At 38.0% G+C, this 19469-nt stretch overlaps 1 protein-coding gene across 1 annotated transcript; it reads left to right on the top strand.

Moving 5' to 3' along the window:
• The first annotated feature begins 2852 nt into the window (after window positions 1-2852).
• On the top strand, window positions 2853-14346 carry LOC115382075 (transmembrane protease serine 4). Its single transcript, XM_030083718.1, has 10 exons — window positions 2853-2961; window positions 3095-3245; window positions 3448-3580; window positions 3772-3999; window positions 4089-4260; window positions 12664-12825; window positions 12906-13065; window positions 13265-13397; window positions 13576-13797; window positions 13876-14346. The coding sequence occupies exons 1-10, from the start codon at window positions 2898-2900 to the stop codon at window positions 14032-14034; spliced, it is 1584 nt and encodes a 527-aa protein (XP_029939578.1). The 5' UTR covers window positions 2853-2897; the 3' UTR covers window positions 14035-14346.
• The last annotated feature ends 5123 nt before the right edge of the window (window positions 14347-19469 follow it).

The following is a 19469-nucleotide window of genomic DNA, read 5'->3' as shown; positions in this document are numbered from 1 at the left end:
ATATATATGTATATATATGTATGTGTGTGTATATATATATATATATGTATATGTATATGTGTATATATATGTATATATATATATATATATATATATATATATATATATATATATATATATATATATATATATATATATATATATATATATATATATATATATAAATCATGAGAAGTGTGACTTTTGCAACCTTCTGTTGAAATCAATGTGATTTTAATGAAACTCACAGTTTGACTTATTTTCACTCTTCTAGGAATGTGTGTTGTTTGCCTGCCTGGTGGGTTTATCACTGTCATTTTCTTTCCTTCTTAATAAACATGTAATTTGCAGTCTGATTGATGAATGCTATTACATTCTCCATTTCCTTGTTGCTGTGTGCGATGGAGAAAACAGGCTGCCTCCCAACCCCCATGGTCCTCATAAATGTGACGGTCTAACAGCAAAGACCCTGTTCTACCAAGCTAGTGTTCCTCTCTGCATCTCCTCCTGCAATTCCCATTATTGCCCTGGACTCCAGGGGCTCACATCCCGAAAACCTGTTCGCTCATTTCCTACACCCCCACCCCCACCCCCACCCCCACCACCTCCACATTACCCCCTTTTTTTATTCACACTAAAACTCTATGGAGCATCACTCAAAACAATTACAATAACATTTGTGACTAAGATACAAGAGGGACATACTTGAGTCTAGACTGAGGAAGTGAGGTAACAGACAGATCAGGACACTGTGGTCAGTAAGCTGCATATTTTTAGGGTTGACTACACTTTTTCAGACATTATAGTCACCACTTTTCTCAAAAAATTCTCAACGTCGCAAATCTCTTCAAAGCCGTTTTATTGCACAGTTTAATTTACATGTTTGATCCCAGGTCGCAGCCCCATTTCGACTCTCGCTGGTAGCTAAAACACAGGCTGATATTCCGTACAGCAGTCAAGTCCTCTCAAGTGTATTTTCCTGCGTTTCTGCCAAGCTGAAGAAAACAGGTTCTGGAGTAGCCACAAGCTAAAAACAGACATAATGAATTGCTTTTGATTGATGTAACACATATATTTTTCAAATAAAGTAATTATTCAGGTTTGGAACCTGGCTTAAAAGAAGAAAAGACTGAAATATTAAATGATTACAATGCAGATTTAGTGAAAAAGGACATCTGCTGAATATCCTTCTCTTTTAATGACCTGCTCTTTTTTGTTCAATTGCAAATATCATTTCATGATCCACAAGTCACTTTTAAAGGGGTAATTTCTTTTTTATATCAGAAAAAAATGGTACCTTTGGGACAGTGGCAGATGCAGCAAATAATAAGGCTTTCACAGTGGCCACATGTACCACACTGGTAAGTGGTCAGCTGTTCAAAGTGTCAGACCATGAAGTTTGAGGTTTGAGTCCCGACACAGTCACAACATTCTGTGGGTTAGTGAAGATTCCCAGTCAACCAGGTCATGGTACATCTGACTCTTCACTTTAAGTGATCTGGACTTTTGAATAATCTGAATATGTTTCTCCTGTCAGCTGAAGTGCCTCATAACCCGATAAAGAAACCCTTCAACCACTCTACTATAAATGATTCCAACATTTACACACTGGACTACCAGGCTGGTCACTTAAAACTGATGAAGCTTTTCAGATAAGAACCGATTTATTTTCAAAATATGAGCTTAAAAATGCAGTTACCTTCAAGACATTTCCTTCAGTGTAACCACTTACACACTGAGTGAGGAAATGCTGTCACTTCTCTGACTATTTGAGCCATATGATATGATAATTTGTAGTGGTGTACTATTCGTAGTAACATTCACCTTGCAGCAAGAAGACCTGGTTATTTCTATGTGGAGTTTGCATGTTCTCCTTGTGGGAAATTTCTGTACAAAATAAGCAATCTTCCAACAAATAAAACACATATGTTTTAAGTCACCGTTTATCTAAACTAAAACACATTGTTTGTTTGAATGGTGACAGCTTTTTTGCCTGAAGGTGTGTGTTTTGTGCGGTTATGTGTCTGGATTTTCTCATAACAATGTGTGAAAAACAGTGTTTTTACCCCTTATGAGGTGTTGCAATTATTTCTGACTATCTTCTGTTGCTCTTCTTTTTAGTGCAACTTCAGTGCAACTTTACTTGAATGCCCCAAAATGTTTGATGACTTGCTCTTCCACGGTATCACGTTTCATTATGTGCGTGTGGGGTCTCTTATCCAAAGAACTTTGTAGGAAATCACAAGCATAGAAACGATACAGTTTCAAGCAGACCTAAAACCGGCCTAAATCACATAGATTACTCATTTAAATACTCCAGTGTGATATCCCTTGAGGAGTCATTCTTACCTGATCATCCACAAAATGTTCACATAATACACAATACAAGATTTCAGTAAATCTGTATATAAAGTAACTGCTGGCATGTTCGGCTTGCAAAAAGACTTTTGCAAGCAACTCAAGCCACAAGTACTTGTCTCCTCGTTTCATTTTTATTTGACTGCATAGTGTTACCACATCGTATTGTTGTGCCAACACACTTCCTGTCATATTGATGTATATAGACTGCAAATGTTTCTTTTTGTGTCTATGCATCATACTTCCACAAATATTTGTTCATATATATTGCATAAAAAAGACATTTATTATATTAACTTGCTGCAATAAGATATTGTTTTATAGAAATGTATCTCTGAATGAGGGATAAAACCTGAGTACAAGTTGTACCATTGAAAAGTCAGATAAATATATGTGATTTCCTGTAGAGGCCTGAGTGGAGATATCATCCATGGGACTGTGGTTCAAGACCACATCATTTGCATAGTTACTTCCTTCCCTCATTAAGCATATCTACAGACATTAATAAAGGGTGGGATGCACCACCGGTCTTTAGTAGCTGGGAAAGACTCTGATCCATCATGTCGGCTCTTTGTAAAGCAGCAGTGGCAGCAGTGATACTTGTGCTGGCTCTTGATTGTGAAGGTAAGCGAACTATGCTTTATGTTTTGTCTTATTGAGGCCATTTTAAACTGCACTTCTGATTATAGATGAATTTCTTCCCACTCTAGTTAAAGGATGCATATACTTTGCCACATGCAAGTGTTTTCTCTTCTAGTCCACACAGAGGCTGTCATTGGAGGCAGAGAAGCTGTCCCACATAGTCGGCCATACATGGTACTTCTGCAAAGGGACGGTAAAAAAGAATTCTGTGGCGGCTTCCTGCTCAGTGAGGATTTTGTGATGACTGCAGCCCACTGCCAGGCCAAGTCAGTTCACAGTTCACACATACTGACTCTTTATTTAAACACTGCAGGACACTACAGGGCCTCTGATTGCATCTCTGATCTGGGACTTGATCATAAACTAATAGAATGATTTAATGATGTATTCAAATCAATATATTGGTTTTGTAAATACGAGCTTTTCACTTGGCGTTTTACTTGTTGCTTTCAATTTGTGTTATTTTAGGTTTTACACAGTTAAGCTTGGACTTCACAACATTCAACAGAATGACTACCAACAACGTATCAATGTGGATCAAGCTTTTCCACATAAAAACTTCAATGAAACTTTAAGGATAAATGACATAATGCTCCTCAAGGTAAGAACATCCTCACACAGATTGCCATTTCAGTGTTTCGGAGGCATAAAAATGTTTCTTTCCAAACCTTTAATTGAATATGTTACTTCATGTTAATAAATATTTAATAACTATAACAAGCAGCAAGCGTGCAATGAAAAGTTCCTCAGTCTAACATTTGTGCTTTTATTTCTCCTCTCTGTTTTCTCAAGTTGGGATCCAAGGCAAAACTGAACAGCAAAGTGCAGCCCATTGCTCTCGCGGATTGGAATGAAGAGTCACTACCAAAATCATGCAGCATTTCTGGCTGGGGACGAACAAAATGGAAGGAGGGGTTCTTGTCGAACTGCCTCATGGAAGGCAACGTAACGCTGATCAACGATGAGAGGTGTGCCCGGTTCAACCTTTACTGCTCGATGGGAAGTACCGGTTCAGGAAATGTAAGAGCAACTTTGCAGTACAAACATTGATCAATGCTAATATTTTTAGTCTTTTGAAATCAAATGAAATAACTTGACTATAATTTCAGGGAGACTCTGGGGGTCCACTGGTCTGTGAAGATAACAAGGCATTCGGCGTGGTCACCTCCTGCTACACAGAGAAAGACAAGCCGGGCGCCCTGCTGTTTTGTAAATTCTCTAAGATTGAGAATTACAGAGACTGGATCACTTCTACCATTGAACGTGCTCTGAAGAAAGTGTGACGCTCATGTATAATAAGGATGATAAAATTGAAATGCCATAGTTTAGAGTATGCTGAGCAGGAATGATCATTTAAAGGTTTTTTTTTTTTTTTGGACTAAAACTGTTAAAAAAATGTCTGAGCTTTTGCTTGCTTTTTCAAGATTTTATAAAAATATATGCTAGATTCACTTAGAAAACACCCATCTATACCTGTTTTTTTGATGTTGTAGTTGATTTTTTTCAGTTTGAGATCTTAAGATAAGTAGAACTTATCCCAGTCAACAAAAGGAGAAGGCGGGGCACACCTTATACAATTCACAAGTCCTTTACTTAAATTGCTTTTGCTTTCATGAGTGATGCAGATATGTGCAAATATTTTGTGGATCTTATGAATTACTTATTATGCTTTTTTGTTGTGGTGCAGGGAAATATAGATTTGTATATTTGTATTGTAGAAATTGTTAAACTTTTTTTCAGATACTAAACAAAATTCCACACAAATCACTAGATAACATTTCAGATATTAGTACCATGCATCAGATCATAATGTAATGTCACCCTCGAATGATTTTGACAATCTTGACTTTGAACAATAAACTCCATTATTCTCTCTGTGAGTTTATTTTCTTTTGATGTTTCAACACAAATTACAAACATGACAACACTGCCTCCTTGTGATGAATCAATGGATAGAGATGATGATGCACTACTGATCTGATGAGGTTAGCATGCTATATCCACAATGAGGAAAAACTCACACATAAACAGGGACAACATGCAAACTACATACAGAAACTACCCCTGAGCTGGACCACACTGCACCACTCATTTATTCTCATGCAGACAGTTTTTTTTTTTTTTTTGGATGGAAGCTATAGTCAAAGCATATACCAACCACCTCTCACTTAATGAGACAATTCAAGACAAAAAAAAAAAAAAGGAACAGGAATGGACACAAACAAGATCTATGAACATTTCAGCAGGCTGAAGGGTGAACACAAATAGACTTATATGACAAGGCAAACTTAATGAATACATCTGATTCTTAAAGGTCCTGGTGAAATGATTGATGGGCAGTGCAGTGACTGGCACTCTTGCTTCACAGCGTGAAGGTCCTGGGTTCAAATATTGGCCGTGGCCGTTCTCTGTGGGTGTTTGCATGTTTTACCTGTATGTGCATTTCCTCCAGGTACGCCGGCTTCCTCCCACAGTTCAAAAACAAGCATGTGAATTTAACTGGTGACACTAAACTACCCTGAGGTGTGAATGTGAGTGAATGTGTAGTTGTCTGTCTGTGTGTGTCGCCTTGCAATGGACTGGTGACCTTTCCAGAATGGATCCTGTCCATGGTCTAGCACCCTGAACAGGATAACAGAACATGAATGAAATTATGGTAACATTTTACTTTAAGCACCCGGTATAACACATTATAAGTAGTTATAAACACTCATACATGATCACAATGCTTTATAACTCACTATACAGCATAGGATTAGGGTTAGGATTCGGTCCTGGCATTGTGATCATCTATGAATGTTTATAACTATAGCTACACGTGTTATAATGGCATATATATGGATGAATCTTTGAATGTTTTTATTTAATCATAAGTTGTTTAATTTCACTTTAAATATGAGTGGTAATTGTTTGCACATCTTAATGTCCTTTCAAACAGATGCAACCATGCTGTAGAGTAAAGAGCCATAAATGTTTCTGCTAGTACTTCAAGTAGGATTAAATGTAAAAAAAAATAATCATCATCATTAATTTTAATTTGGCAGCAATCTATATCACAAAACAAATGTAACTTCACCTGTGACATTGATAGAACCGTTTCATATGAATTCATATTAGCATCAATAAAGAAAACCACAAAGCCTCCCAGTGGAGAATGTGTATTACTGCATCTAAAGTCAGCTCGCTATTAATTTTTTGGAGCATGCGATGTGATTGCTTTATTATGAGCTCTCAACCTCTTCCAGTCTTTTAATGGCCCATACAGTCTAATGAATAGACAGTCTTTTAATTAATTTACAAAAACATGCTTGAGCAATCCATATTTAGCACAAACAAATCAAATGAATTTTCTAAAATAAATATCAAAAATGCATGCTTGGCTTTCTTGGTTTTTGTCTGGGAGGATTTGCATTGCTTCGGAAAAGATCTTACATTGGAGGGAGCTGACATTTAAACTGAGCCGGAGTTATCTGAAAACTTGCAGAGAAAATAGGAGAAAAAAGAAAAAAAATAGGGGTCATAGGCAATGGTGGACTGGTCTCCTATGAGGAGTTTCATCTGTTTGGGCCCAGTATTTAAAAAAACTAAATCCAGATTAAATTGATCCAGATTTCCAAATCCCACTTTCCTGATCCATGGATCAGGATCTTCTATCCCGGTATTTCAAAACTTTGCTAGATTGGATAAGAATAACCCTGATCCTCTCGGATTGAGATTTTCAAATCCATCCCGCCCTCAGGGTCACAGACAGGAGACAGAATGTGTGATGTGTAGATCTTAAGGCTACAGAGATCTTTCATAAAATAATGTTCCAAAAGCAAAAATATTTTGTAGTCATTCAAAATATTTTCTGTTGCATGGAGTCAATGTTCACTTCAGTTCTCTGTTTAAACAATTACCTTGTCACTGACCTTTCATATTTTCAGATGCATTTTATAAAAGGACATCTGGTGTAATAAAATAAAAACATAAGACAAACGTGAGATATCCAGTAGCTTTACTGAACATAAACAAAGGAAAACAAAAGCATTCCTAGAACTTTTAGGAAAACTACAAATCTGCCAAAGCACTTCTGACCGCTCTTCCGCTGGGTCATCAGGCAGATGCGGTGAAGGTGGTGGGAGATCTGGACCCTCTGGGGCTACTGGTGCATCGGCCTCGTCTTCACAAAGTGGAACTCTTCATGCTTGAGCCATACTGTGCAGCACAATACAGGCACAAATGATCTTGAATGCCTTTTTGGGTTCAACCCTGAGATAATTCATACAGGCAAATCTAAGTTTAAGAATGCCGTTGATGAGCTCAGTGGTTCCTCTTGTTGAGCTGTGGGCAATGTTATACTGCAGCTGAGAGGCACTGGTCACATTTGAAAATGGTGTCATTAACCAACAGAGTAGAGGGTAGCCAGCCACTATCACCAAGAAGTATGCCGTCTACTCGCTAAGGAACATATAAAGCTCCCCATGCTTCAGCAAGAACACATCAAGTTAAAAATACAATTACTGGAAAAGCAAATGGAAGAGTAGTGTGAAAACTTTAAGTTTAGGTGTTACAATTTTGGGTCGTGGACATTTTTGTTGCTGGAATTACTTTTCTGACAATTGTGAAATTTGGATTTTTTTCTGTTCAAAAAAAAAAACTGTACATGAAGAGGTTTAATTTATTAAAAATATCTTTTTATACTAATGATTGCAAGAAACGCAAGTAAAAGCTATCTATCGATGAGTATATGTGGAACTAATACATGGGATCACACTCTGATCCTACCCTGAGGTGGGATTAATTTAATGCTGTTTTTCAGGATAAAACTGATCCAGATTTGGGACTGAAGTTTTGAAATACCCAACACAGGCTCAAATCTGGATTAAAGGCGGGATTGGATTTCCAAATCTGGATTTAAATGATCAAGATTAAATGCTGTTTTAAATACCCAATTTTGGATCAGATCTGGGTTTAATCCAATCCACCAGGATGTCTGAAATACTGGGCCCCCGTTGGTGATCAGATAGTGACGGAGTAACTTGTTCCAGTAACAAGTGCATTAGGTGGACAGTAGGGGGAGCTAGTAGTGGGGATGCTGGTAGTAGGTGAGACTGAGGGAGTGGAGGTGAACAGTCAGCTGCAGGTTGGGTTGATGGTCAAGGTGAAAACTGACTGCTAAAATATTGCTGCTTAATTAACTTGGGTGAACACCATCAGTTCCAGAAAAGGTTATAGTCGTCTATAAATTCAACCTAGCTCACCGTATAGGCCGACTGCAGCCAGGTGCTGAGACTGAGGAGTCTGCTGAAACCCCACACTCCATGATTCAGTGATAGAAGAAAAACACAAAGAAACAAGAAAACACATCCACAACCCTTCGAAAAGGTGAAAACGCTTGTTAAAATTCCTTGTGGTTGATTCAGACTAACCATGAGAAGTGACCCACATGCTGGGAATGAGCCCAGCAGCTCAGGAAGTTTCTTCAGGATTACTGGGACTAATGGACCTGAAAAAGTGGACGCGTCCAATGATGGAGTACCCAGCTACAGCAATAGTTGCTGAATTCTGCCCTCCGGTTCTGCAATTTTGATGTTCAGAGCAGAATAGTTGGAGCACTCAGGGTGAGAGGTGAGTGGTGGCATTTGAGACTAAACAGTTAAATCAACAGAGAAAAGTTCGTACGCTGGTGTGTTAGAGCATCTAGCTTATGCACAAGACTCCAGAAGAAAACCATAAAGGAAAGACCCGCCAAATGAAATTTGCAAAGTAACATTAATATTCTGCTTCTTTTGAAACACTTCAGATGATGAACATTTATGAGTTCGACAAGGAGAAAACTCACTTATCAAAGCAAAAGGGAGTATGGGTAAATTGTACTCATTTGCATTTTTAGTCTCAACACATTCATTTGTTATTATATTATACATCACGGCAGAATGTCTGTGAGATTTTTTGCAGGTTTTCAACCAGCACAATTGTTGAGAACAGAACACTGACATTTTTTTTCAAAGTTTGAGGACTGTAGCTCAAACACAACATACACTATGTTATAATATATCACACCTGTATCAAAGTTCTTGAAGCAGATTGATTTTCCTCGAGTTTGAATGGTGCATTGAACTTGGCTTGTCTTCAAATCAGCAAGTCAAAAATAGTCTCAGGGTGTCAGTGTACTTGTTTCCGCGTCAACAGTCAAGAATACATTTCTTGTCCAAACCACAAGATATGATAAGCTTCTGAGTCAGAAGGAAAAAAAAGTAGAGTTGCGCAACAAAGTTCCCCTCTTGACAAGACTAATAAATTAATACTGATTTCAATCATCATTTCCAAAATAGGACTTCTGATGTGTTTTAATGCTTTATATTCAATTACTTTTCTTCCTTTCTTTATAAATATGTATGTATCTGAAAGTATATATTTCTGTCAAATTTTTCTGTTATTGGTGCAGGCACAATGATTTCATCATTGATCAAAGCGACAGGATTGATGCAGAAAAACACAGTAATGTTTGCGTACTGACATGGAGCCACTAAACGTTCAGAAGAAAATTTATGATCAACAGCAATTTCTCTGAAGAGTGTTTTGCAGTAAGGACAATGAAATTTCCCAGTTTGAGTTATTTCCCTGATCTCTATCAGACTGAGCTGGATTACACTCATTAGTACAACAGGAGAGATAGTCAGAATGACATCCTGCTCTTGATCTTTGCTCCTGATAGCTTGATTAGATCTTAATACCATATTAAAGCAAAATAACTCACATTTCTGCTTACTGACAGTTTCCCTGGTGTAGGCAGAGCCGAGACAGAGTCCAGTTTTATAACCAGCCCTGAAACAATCCTATTTAATAAACCTACAGTAGTGGTCGGCCTGCTCATCCCACACCTTAAAGGTTGTGGGCATGAGATGAGTTGAATCGGCACCCGACCTTTTTTGTTTTTGAGAAGTTAGCGTGTTTTCTTCCACCAGCCATGCATCTTGGTTCACTTGATCAGGTTGACTGAAGAGCTTAAATTACCTGTAGCCTGTTTCCCTGCACTGTATTGCTTTGTGAGAGACTTCCAAACTGATAGCAAAACTGGCTGGTACATGGCTTTCCCAGCAAAGAGTGCAAAATGTACGAGATCACTGCGAAGTCATTACGAAATCATATAAGATGGTACACAATCATGGAAAAACAAATAACTCCAAGTCACATAACTGTAGATCAGGGGTGTCGGTCCTGGAGGGCCGGCATCCTGCATGTTTTCCATGTCTCCCTGCTTCAACACAGCTGATTGCGATGAGGCTCGTTACCAGGCTTTCTGCTGGACTTGGCCATGAATCTTCATGAGATTCAGCTGTGTAGAAGCAGGGTGACATGGAAAACATGCAGGGCTGCGGGCCTCCAGGACCGACTTTGGACACCCCTGCTGTAGATGATTATGTAGTATTGACAACCATTCACCTGCTCTTTTATCCTGCTTTATGCATGCATGTTCATGTTCATCATGCATGAACACACAGTTGCCGGGCAATCTGCATGGAATTTCGTCTGAAAACACCGTTTTTATAGGATCAATTGACCCACTACGTGACGATGCGAGATGTAAAGGAGATCAGACCGAATTGTAGAACAGAACACTGTCTCTACGTAACGTACAATATCCCTACGCAAACGGCAACGGTACGACATCGATCCGTGGTTTTAGGTGACCACATGCAAACCATAAAATTAGTCAGCCTCACCAACACTGCAAGAACACTCCGTTCCACCAGTGCACCATCAGTAGGCAAATACGTCCTGTTTTTTTTTTTTTTTTTGTACAAGAAATCGTTTCTCGTATGACTGTGCGCAGTGTGGGCTGCAGTCTGCTGTGATGTGCAGACTTGAATTGAACTGGATTGAATTAACTTGCCTTCTGTGGCCATCTTGTTGTTCTTTGTCTTTTCCTTTTTCTTGTATTGTACTCTTACCTGGACCAGTGCAAGCAAAATGCATTCAAAAGCAATCATTCATCTACTAGAGGTTTTTCATGAAAAAAGGGAGTTCTTCCTTTCCATTTTCAGTCTTTTTGCTGGTGAAGAAACATTTTGCTCAAAGTTTTTGCTCTGTATCTATTTTTTTTATTTAAATTTCCAAGACATTGCCATATTGTAAATCTCCACAGGTAAAAGCATAAAATGGCTCTGTGAATGTTTCAGGGAGTGTCAGTGTATCCTAATCAATGGTGACACTCAAACACAGAGTAGAAGCCAATGTTTATATGCATGAACAGATTTTAGAAATAAAACACACCATGCACTTGATGGTATATGCATCTAACTAAACTATCAAATAAGGCCACTGAATTTTACCTACAGGCAATGATGGCCTTTTAATTTAGCATAAACCTTATAAAACAGCTGGCACAAAGCAATTCTAAGAATGTTTTTATTGTTATATATCAAACTGACTATGTTTGAAGCAATTTGCTGACAAAAACATTTGAAAGGCTTCAATATCACCATTGAGTGGTAAAGTGTCAGTTCGCAGGTCTGGAAGAGGAAGTGGCTGATGATTACAATCTCACACGTCTCTGGTAATTAACACACAGGATGAAGGAGGCAAAGGCAGTTCAGAAACATGAGGTCAAAAGGCACAAAATGTTTAGGTGCACATTAGTACAAACTCAAAATGAAAACTGACTGCATTAATAATCAGTGTTGTTGCATGCTTTATGTGAGGAAAAGGACGGCCGACCAAGTACTGGGTGAATAAATTATTGAACTTTCTTGCAGGACAAATGTTGTTTTAATTGACCTTCTGAACTCTGGATTCTATTTGAATTTACTGTCACACAGTTATGCCATAATTATGTTTAATGAGTCAAAACCAAGTTGTTTTACTATTTACCTAAATGGGACTGGACATGCATCACTTAACCAAGACACTGAGATTATCGAGAATTTCATCTGTTTTATTCATGCAAACTTTATTTATAAATGCCATATTATGGTAAGTATTTTAACTGCATAATTTTTCATAATATTTTCAAATGCGAGATAATCAGTTTTCTAAAAACTGGTAAATATTGTTGCAGTATCAGAAATTGAATAATACCTTAACGTTACAAAATTTTCACTAATTCAACTTCATGAAAAGATATTTAATTTCAAAATGTTTCAACTGCAATAATTATCAGTGCTACCTCAGAGGTCACACATCAGTCTCTATACATACTTAACATGTCATCATAAACAATGTGCAAAGTTCAGATCAGATAGCATGCGAACATGTCACGTCGATGCATTTTCTTCTGCAGTTGAGCCTTTCCTGCCTCGTGCAATTTATAATCTGTTCATCATGCTCTGAAAGAAATGTGAGAAACCACACAAAGTTTTCATAGTGATTATTACTTCCTCTTAATGGTTTCTAACAGCATGTATGCAGGTCCTAATATCTACTTTGAATCTTCCTTCAGATACATCTTAGTACATTGGTCACCTCAGAACTTTCTCAGTGTTTAATCATCAAACTGGTTTTCACTGTGCTTCCAGACATGTGGACTGTGTTAACACTAACCGTAAGATATGAATTGAACGCACTCTGCATGGGACATGGCAAACGTGCAGTTCACCACGGAAACTGTTCAATACTTTCAGCCATTTAAGGTGATAGGGATAAGTCCATATATAGAAAGTGACTCAAGGCCACATTGTTTGCATATGTATTTCACACCAGCCAAGCATTTCCTTGTTCTCTCTTACATGAGGAAGCTTCAAAACACCGTCGCTGTCAGTGGTGTGTCTTCATTAGCTCAGCTGCTCTGTGATGACAACATGTTCGTCTTCTGCAAAGTGGCAGCAGTGACTCTTGTCGCTGTGCTGACTCTCTGTGATCAAGGTAGGTGGCTAAACTACATGTATATTGTGCATGTCCCTAACATCCTACGTGATCCTTTTTCTTTTATTTCTGTTTTATAGTGCACACAGCGGAGATTATCGGAGGCCATCCGGTCCAGAAACACAGCAGACCCTACATGGTACTGTTGGAGTATCAAATTGCAGAAGGTCATACCAAGCACTGTGGGGGCTTCCTTGTGTCTAAGGATTTTGTGCTGACTGCAGCCCACTGCCAGGCCAAGTTGGTGACATGCATTTTTTGGTTTCAAATGAATGATGTTTGAAAATCTGGGACCCTGTACATATTTTCCTTTCTGGCTACTGGCATACATGTCTGACAAACTGGTGAAAAATGATGATAACGTTAATGAAAATCATGACAGACACGCAAAAACCTGATCTTGTATAAACTTTTGCACTAATTTCAAACATAATTTCAGGTCTTACAAAGTCTTCGTAGGACTTCACAGCTATTATTCAAGAAATGGAGTGCAGCAGTTGTCTGTGGAGAAACACTTTCCACATCAAAACTACAATAAATGCAGCTACGTAAATGACATAATGCTTCTTAAGGTACGTTCACAGACTAAAATGATGCTTTTCCATATACAATTTAAAACAAAAGCATGTCTCAAGTTATGTTACTCATTAAACTTTCGCAAATGTCCCACTGTATAAAATGACTATCAGACAATCTTTTACATTAGGCCGTTGACAGTGATTTAAATATATGTATTCTTTTTATCCCTAGTTGAGCTCCAGTGCAAATTTCACGAAGAATGTCAGGAACATTGCTCTTGCAGACGACAACAACTTTCTGCCAAACTCCTGCAACGTGTCCGGCTGGGGACAAACAAAAAAAAATGGAACAATGTCTCTTGATCTCATGGAAGTCAATGTGAAACTGATTGAAAATCAGATATGTGTTCGCAGAAGGGCGTACTGTTCAGGTGACACGGCTGGACCAAGTAATGTACGTATAATAATGCTATTTATTGTGACCAATCTAGCTTAGGACGACAAGTGATCCCTCTGTGTGTCTGCCCTGCAGGGAGACTCTGGTGGTCCTTTAGTCTGTGAGGATGGGAAAGCACATGGAGTGGTGTCCTTGGAATACAAGGCGAAAAATGGAAATTCCAAGCCCGTCTTCATGTACACCAAGATCGTCGGCAATCGAAGGTGGATTGATTCCATCCTGAAAAACAACTGAATGTCATGAAACATCTGAATGATGAAATCACAACATTTCTGCCGTTGTGTCAAGATGTCCGATCGCGACAAAGCTTTTGTTAGGACTGATTACATAAAAAAGATGCTGCTTTACAAGTCACTGGAATTTCAGTTTAAAGATGTAAGTATGTCAGTGATTGAGTCAAGAAAGTGAAAAATTATGCTTTTAAAGGTGCTGTAGGCAGGATTTTGCTAGTCAATGCTAATTTTTCTGTGTTTTCTTTGGATTAAATGTTAGAGTATCCATTGATAATCCTTTAGGAGTGTAGCATAACTGCACTACCGCGAGGGCGCAGCGTTTCCATCTGTCTCTGTTCTGAGCTGAAAAGGAATCTCGACAGCTCCAGGTGTCTTTGACCAATCAGAAGAACCCACGAGGCTCTAACCGTGATTGGCCGAGGGGCGTTCATCGCGCGTTTTTGTGGGAGGGTCTTAACTTGCGTAAGGGCGTGATGTCAGAGGAAACAGAACCGGATTGGCTGTGCTGGGTTTCAAATCGCCATCTTAGATGGGTCAAATCGCCATCTTGCTTAGGTAACCCTAAGCAAGATGGCGGAGATGCAGAATCCTGCCTACAGCACCTTTAAATGTAAATTTGATTTTAATGCTGCTTGACGAAAGCAATAGCTATCCATATTACACACTGCAATGCTTGCTATAAAAAAAGATCTTATATACTCTCTTACAATCTATCTATACATATACATTTGAAATTGCAGCTGTGTGCATGTTTTATGACTTCACATGGGAATTATTTACACATGAATTATTTGATTTGAGTGAATTCATAAACAATAAATTTTGGCTCCCTCACTTTGTTTGCTCAGTACCTGTGTATTGTGTTTATTACTGCTATTGTTATTGTTACAATGATGATGATGATGATGATGATGATGATGATTACATTAGGCCACCAAACCTTGAATAGATTTCAATCAATTTCCCATTAAGCTACTCATTTTTTCAATTTTTTTCCAATAAATAACTATAAAAGTAAATACACTAAAAAAGAAGAGGCAATTTCTGTTTGATAAATCATTTCAAAATATGTTTTAATTATGACAAAGAAATAAAACATTGAACAATTCCAAAGAAAAATGACAAGACAAGGTAAGCTGACGTCTGTCAAAGGAGGTATAGTAACTTTCCTTTGTTAGTTTGTGATAGATATAAATAAATTTCAACTCAATTACAATGTTCACATATTGAATATATTTTTTAACACTGACGACAAGGTCTTATATCCTTTTGTCACACTCGTGTTTTGTAAGATAATGTGGTTTTTACCAAAAGAAAATACTGTGATACACATGTAGGTACAATTCTGAATAATAGCATACTGTCACTTTTTTTTTTTTTTTTTTTTTACATTAGATTCAATATCATTATCTCTCTCCCTTTTTTGAATTGAGATGTGTTTGTAGTTAAATACATACAGTGGCTATCTGCTGCACGTCCAGCCAAGGCACAGATAAGTGTGTAGGAAATGTTCAATCATTTTTAGGAACATGTTTGTGAGTAAACAAATAGAAAATACTGATATACTGCCAACATGTGAAAACGTCAACAGTTTGACTCTCTGGGACTGAAAAGACTAAACTTTATGCATGAGGGACCCCTTGTGGTCGTGCCAATAATGACATGTGAATTTTACATACATACCCTTGTAGTACATGCAGCAAGATGAGAAAGCCACCATGGGGCTGACTTCAAACATGTCGTTTGCATAAGCTTTTATCTATTTTGATCTATGAATCCCTGATCATATATTCACAGTGTTTATGCTCTTGGGGTGCTGGTAGAGGATTAAACATCATTCCAAGCATCTCCTCTCTAGTTACTCTGCAGTAATTACATATATAACGTGCATGCTGTTACAACCTAACTTAGCTCATATAAATTTTTAAAACATCACAAATTCATTTCAAATGTAAGGTTAACCCTACTATAACTCTTTCCATTTTCTACAGGACAGTAACACACAGTAGAGTAGCATAATGCTGGTGAGTATCAGTGCAGACTCTTCATGATCGTGTAATGTACAGATGCTTGTATGCACATATTTTTAGCATTTGTGATAATAATAGCATGGGGACTTTGCAGACACAGAGTAAGACTTCAGACTCCTCATATGTGAGTATACGCGTCATTAATTTCAATAACATGAAATATTTTACCCTTATGTGTCAAATCTATAAATGTGTGCAATTCAATCTGTAAAATTGATCAACAACACAAATATTTAAATAATTTCATATTTAAAGCTTTAATATGTCTTTAGATTGACAGTATTCTCACTGAGCATGTGTGACAGGTCCTAAAAAATGAGTGAGCTTTATTGTCTTATCAAAATAAAATATTAAAGCAAAATTACCATAAATTGGACCTATTAGACACTTTACCAATGCCATTTGCACTTAGTGTATGAGTACAGCACATTTGGCATGATTATGTTGTTCCTTGGAAATATCATGTAAAAAGTACTGATCAGGTGCACAGACTGGAAATACTCAATAATTCATCAAAGGATCCAAAAAACACAAGTTGAAGCTTTACATGTCCATGAATCCTAAATAATCATCATAAATGTCAGTGCTGAGGACAACAAACCTATTTAATGAAAGATTTTGAGACTTTAATAAACTACTATTTTGTTAAATTTCCATAAGTATGAAGTGATAATTTAAAAAATAGAGGGAGTGGACTAATAAAGGTTCTATAAAAGTTGCTCGAGCTACATCACCGGATAACACTACTTCCTGGTGTGGTAGTTGCCTCCACAACTAAGTGGAGGTAGTTCCCCTTATTTTTCTGAGGTCAAAGGTTTTGCAGCATTTTGTATTTGTATTTTTTCCCCACAAAACAACATCTGATATTTCTGAAAGGGCTTTGAATTCAGCCTATGAAATCATTTCTATGTTCTATGTAACTTATATATTCTATAACCATTGACTGACAGACACTGAAACAGACAATGATGTAGTAATGACTTATTTATCCATTTTAGTTTCAACAACTTAGAAAACTGTGAAAAAGACACAAATCTAATGCTGCCCGAACATGAGACCTTGTGCTTGAGTGATAATTGAGTATTGATTTAGTTCCTTGCAGTTCCCATATTGTTTGCTTCTGACCTTCTGCAGCATCAATAACCAGTCAAAGTAAAAATTTTATGCGTGACGGTACACAGATACTTTTTGTCTTTGCTTGAACATATCTGGCAAAGGTACACTAAATCTTCAAGGCCATTGGGCAAAAGTGACTTTATTTTCTTATACCATTTATGGGAACTGGGTTGTGGCAGGTAAAAGGCACTCAATAATAAAATAATGAAAATAAAAAAAAAATTGTAATAATAAAAGGCAGGTTCATGGTGAATTATGTACCATACATGATGATTTGTTGTAGTGATTAGTGTTTAAAAAAAACAAGCAAACCCACCAGGACAGACACTGTGATCTCAAATAACTGATGCTGTTCTACCTTAATCCACTGAGTGGCGCTATATGAACCCGATACTTCAGTGAAAGGTTGCAATGTTGATTTTACAAAGGCTTGTTAGGGTTGCAGTTTAAAACCTCCTGGCATAACAATGTCAGTGTAGAAGCGATTACAATTCATGTAATGCTAACATGCTATTCACAAATGTAGCATTCAAGTCAATTTAGGAAGATGTTATCGTTATATCTGAATCTAAGGCTTATTGTCAAAGCATTAAAACCTTTATAAAGAAAAAAAAAGTATTACTGCAGAAAGGTGTCCAAGTTTTAAGGTTGGCCACAATCAAAACCAAAAAAAAAAATGCAAATACACACTTGCAGTGAGTTACTTTGCAACCATGTTCCCGAAGTGACTGTTAACAAACAGCAGGTAACTAAGATCAGATGGTTAGGACAACAGTCAAGTTATAAATAGAAAGAGACAGTGCAGCAGTAAGCACTCTAAATTCTGAACTACTTTTTTTCCACCGCAGCACTTCCTACACAAGCACACCTCAAGCCTTCCTGTGCAACACCACAGTTTTCCATTCTGAACCTGTTCAGCTCTGCTGATCAGTTTGGTTGGGTCACAAACTGCAACCTCGACCTGCAGGAATGCATGAAGGGATCGTACACAAATCAGAAATAAATAATGGTTGTTGATTTCTGATCGGGACTTTTTTTTTAACTGTCACCTAATAAGTCAGTCAGCCAGCTGATTACAATAGTGACGCTCTATGTGTCCCACAGAGCCTCAAAGCTTTTGTATTTGTACCACTTTTGCTTTGTCATGTATTATGTTCTCTGCTATGGCAGAAGGGGGCACTCTAAGAAAACCTATTGCAGGCTTCTTCATGCAAGCTGGAGTCTGGACCATCACTTTCCTTTAGAGGTTCATTGACTGCAGTTTACAAATGTCATGTCCTGCACTTGACTCTGTGTTTGATGATGATTTCTGTAACGGAGCTTTGTCCAGGCTTAGAGTTTCGATTCCTTGATTACTGGTTGAATGTGACTGTTATACCTGAGTAGTTGGCCTTATATGATTATTGACTGATAAATACTGATTTTACTAATTATGACAAAGTACTGTGCATTTCAATAGCAACACCTATATTGCAGGGATAACACTTTCATCTGCATGAGATGAATGTGTGAGTTCTTTTTTCCTTCTTACTGACATCAGTGTTATGAGGATCACATAAATGTAGTAACACAAGCCTGAACTGAAAGGTAACGATGCAAAAAGCTGCCTGTGTGCCTTTAAGAAGCCAGATCACATTGTTATTCTGGGTTTGTCCACAAGCCGACTGTGGAGGTGGACAGATAGTGGTTCTGAAGGTGGTGTGTGGAGGAGGTAGAAGGTGTGGGAGGGGCGAGTGTAGGAGTCTCCTAATGTGAGTCTCCAGGGGCCAGTATGGATTGGAAGGAAAAAAAGAGGAGAGAGAGCGACAAAGAGAGAGAGAGACAGACTGCAATGTGGATAAGATGTCCTTTAGATGCATCCCGTGTTTTATAGCACATCCAAGGAGGCAGAGATTGATCCCATGCTCGCCTCTCCTTCAGAATGGTGTTGCAGGCTGAACACTCAAGGCTAAGCTGCCCATTAACGAGCCAATAATTTGTGTCATTATGTGAGGACTGCAGCTGGTGCTACTGATGCACAGCTTCTTACATGTCAGCGATGAAGACTGAAAGGAGTCTTAGCGCCACTCATTATAAAGCCAGCCTCTCATCCCTGCTTCCATCCTTTGTCTTGGAAGCATGCATGGCAAAAAGGTTTGGCCTGGATAGCTTATTTATTTCCTCCCAGCTCCCTTTTTGAAACACAGCATGCTCAATATAAAATCAATGTATTAAGTGTTCTCAAGTATGCAGAGTGACGTGCTGCCATTCCCACTCTGTGCCTTTGGCTGTGATTACAGCTAATTTGAAT

Source organism: Salarias fasciatus, chromosome 23 (genome assembly GCF_902148845.1).
Source record: "Salarias fasciatus chromosome 23, fSalaFa1.1, whole genome shotgun sequence".
In the NCBI taxonomy this organism is placed as follows: domain Eukaryota; kingdom Metazoa; phylum Chordata; class Actinopteri; order Blenniiformes; family Blenniidae; genus Salarias; species Salarias fasciatus.
Note: the sequence above shows the minus strand (reverse complement) of the source record. Positions and strands in the feature narration are given on the sequence as shown.

Coding starts and splice junctions, on each gene's coding strand:
- LOC115382075 (XM_030083718.1), top strand. CDS start 2,898: ATGTCGGCTCTTTGTAAAGCAGCAGTGGCAGCAGTGATACTTGTGCTG. Junction 13,398..13,575: donor ATGACATAATGCTTCTTAAG/GTACGTTCACAG, acceptor TTTTATCCCTAG/TTGAGCTCCAGTGCAAATTT. Junction 13,798..13,875: donor ACACGGCTGGACCAAGTAAT/GTACGTATAATA, acceptor TCTGCCCTGCAG/GGAGACTCTGGTGGTCCTTT.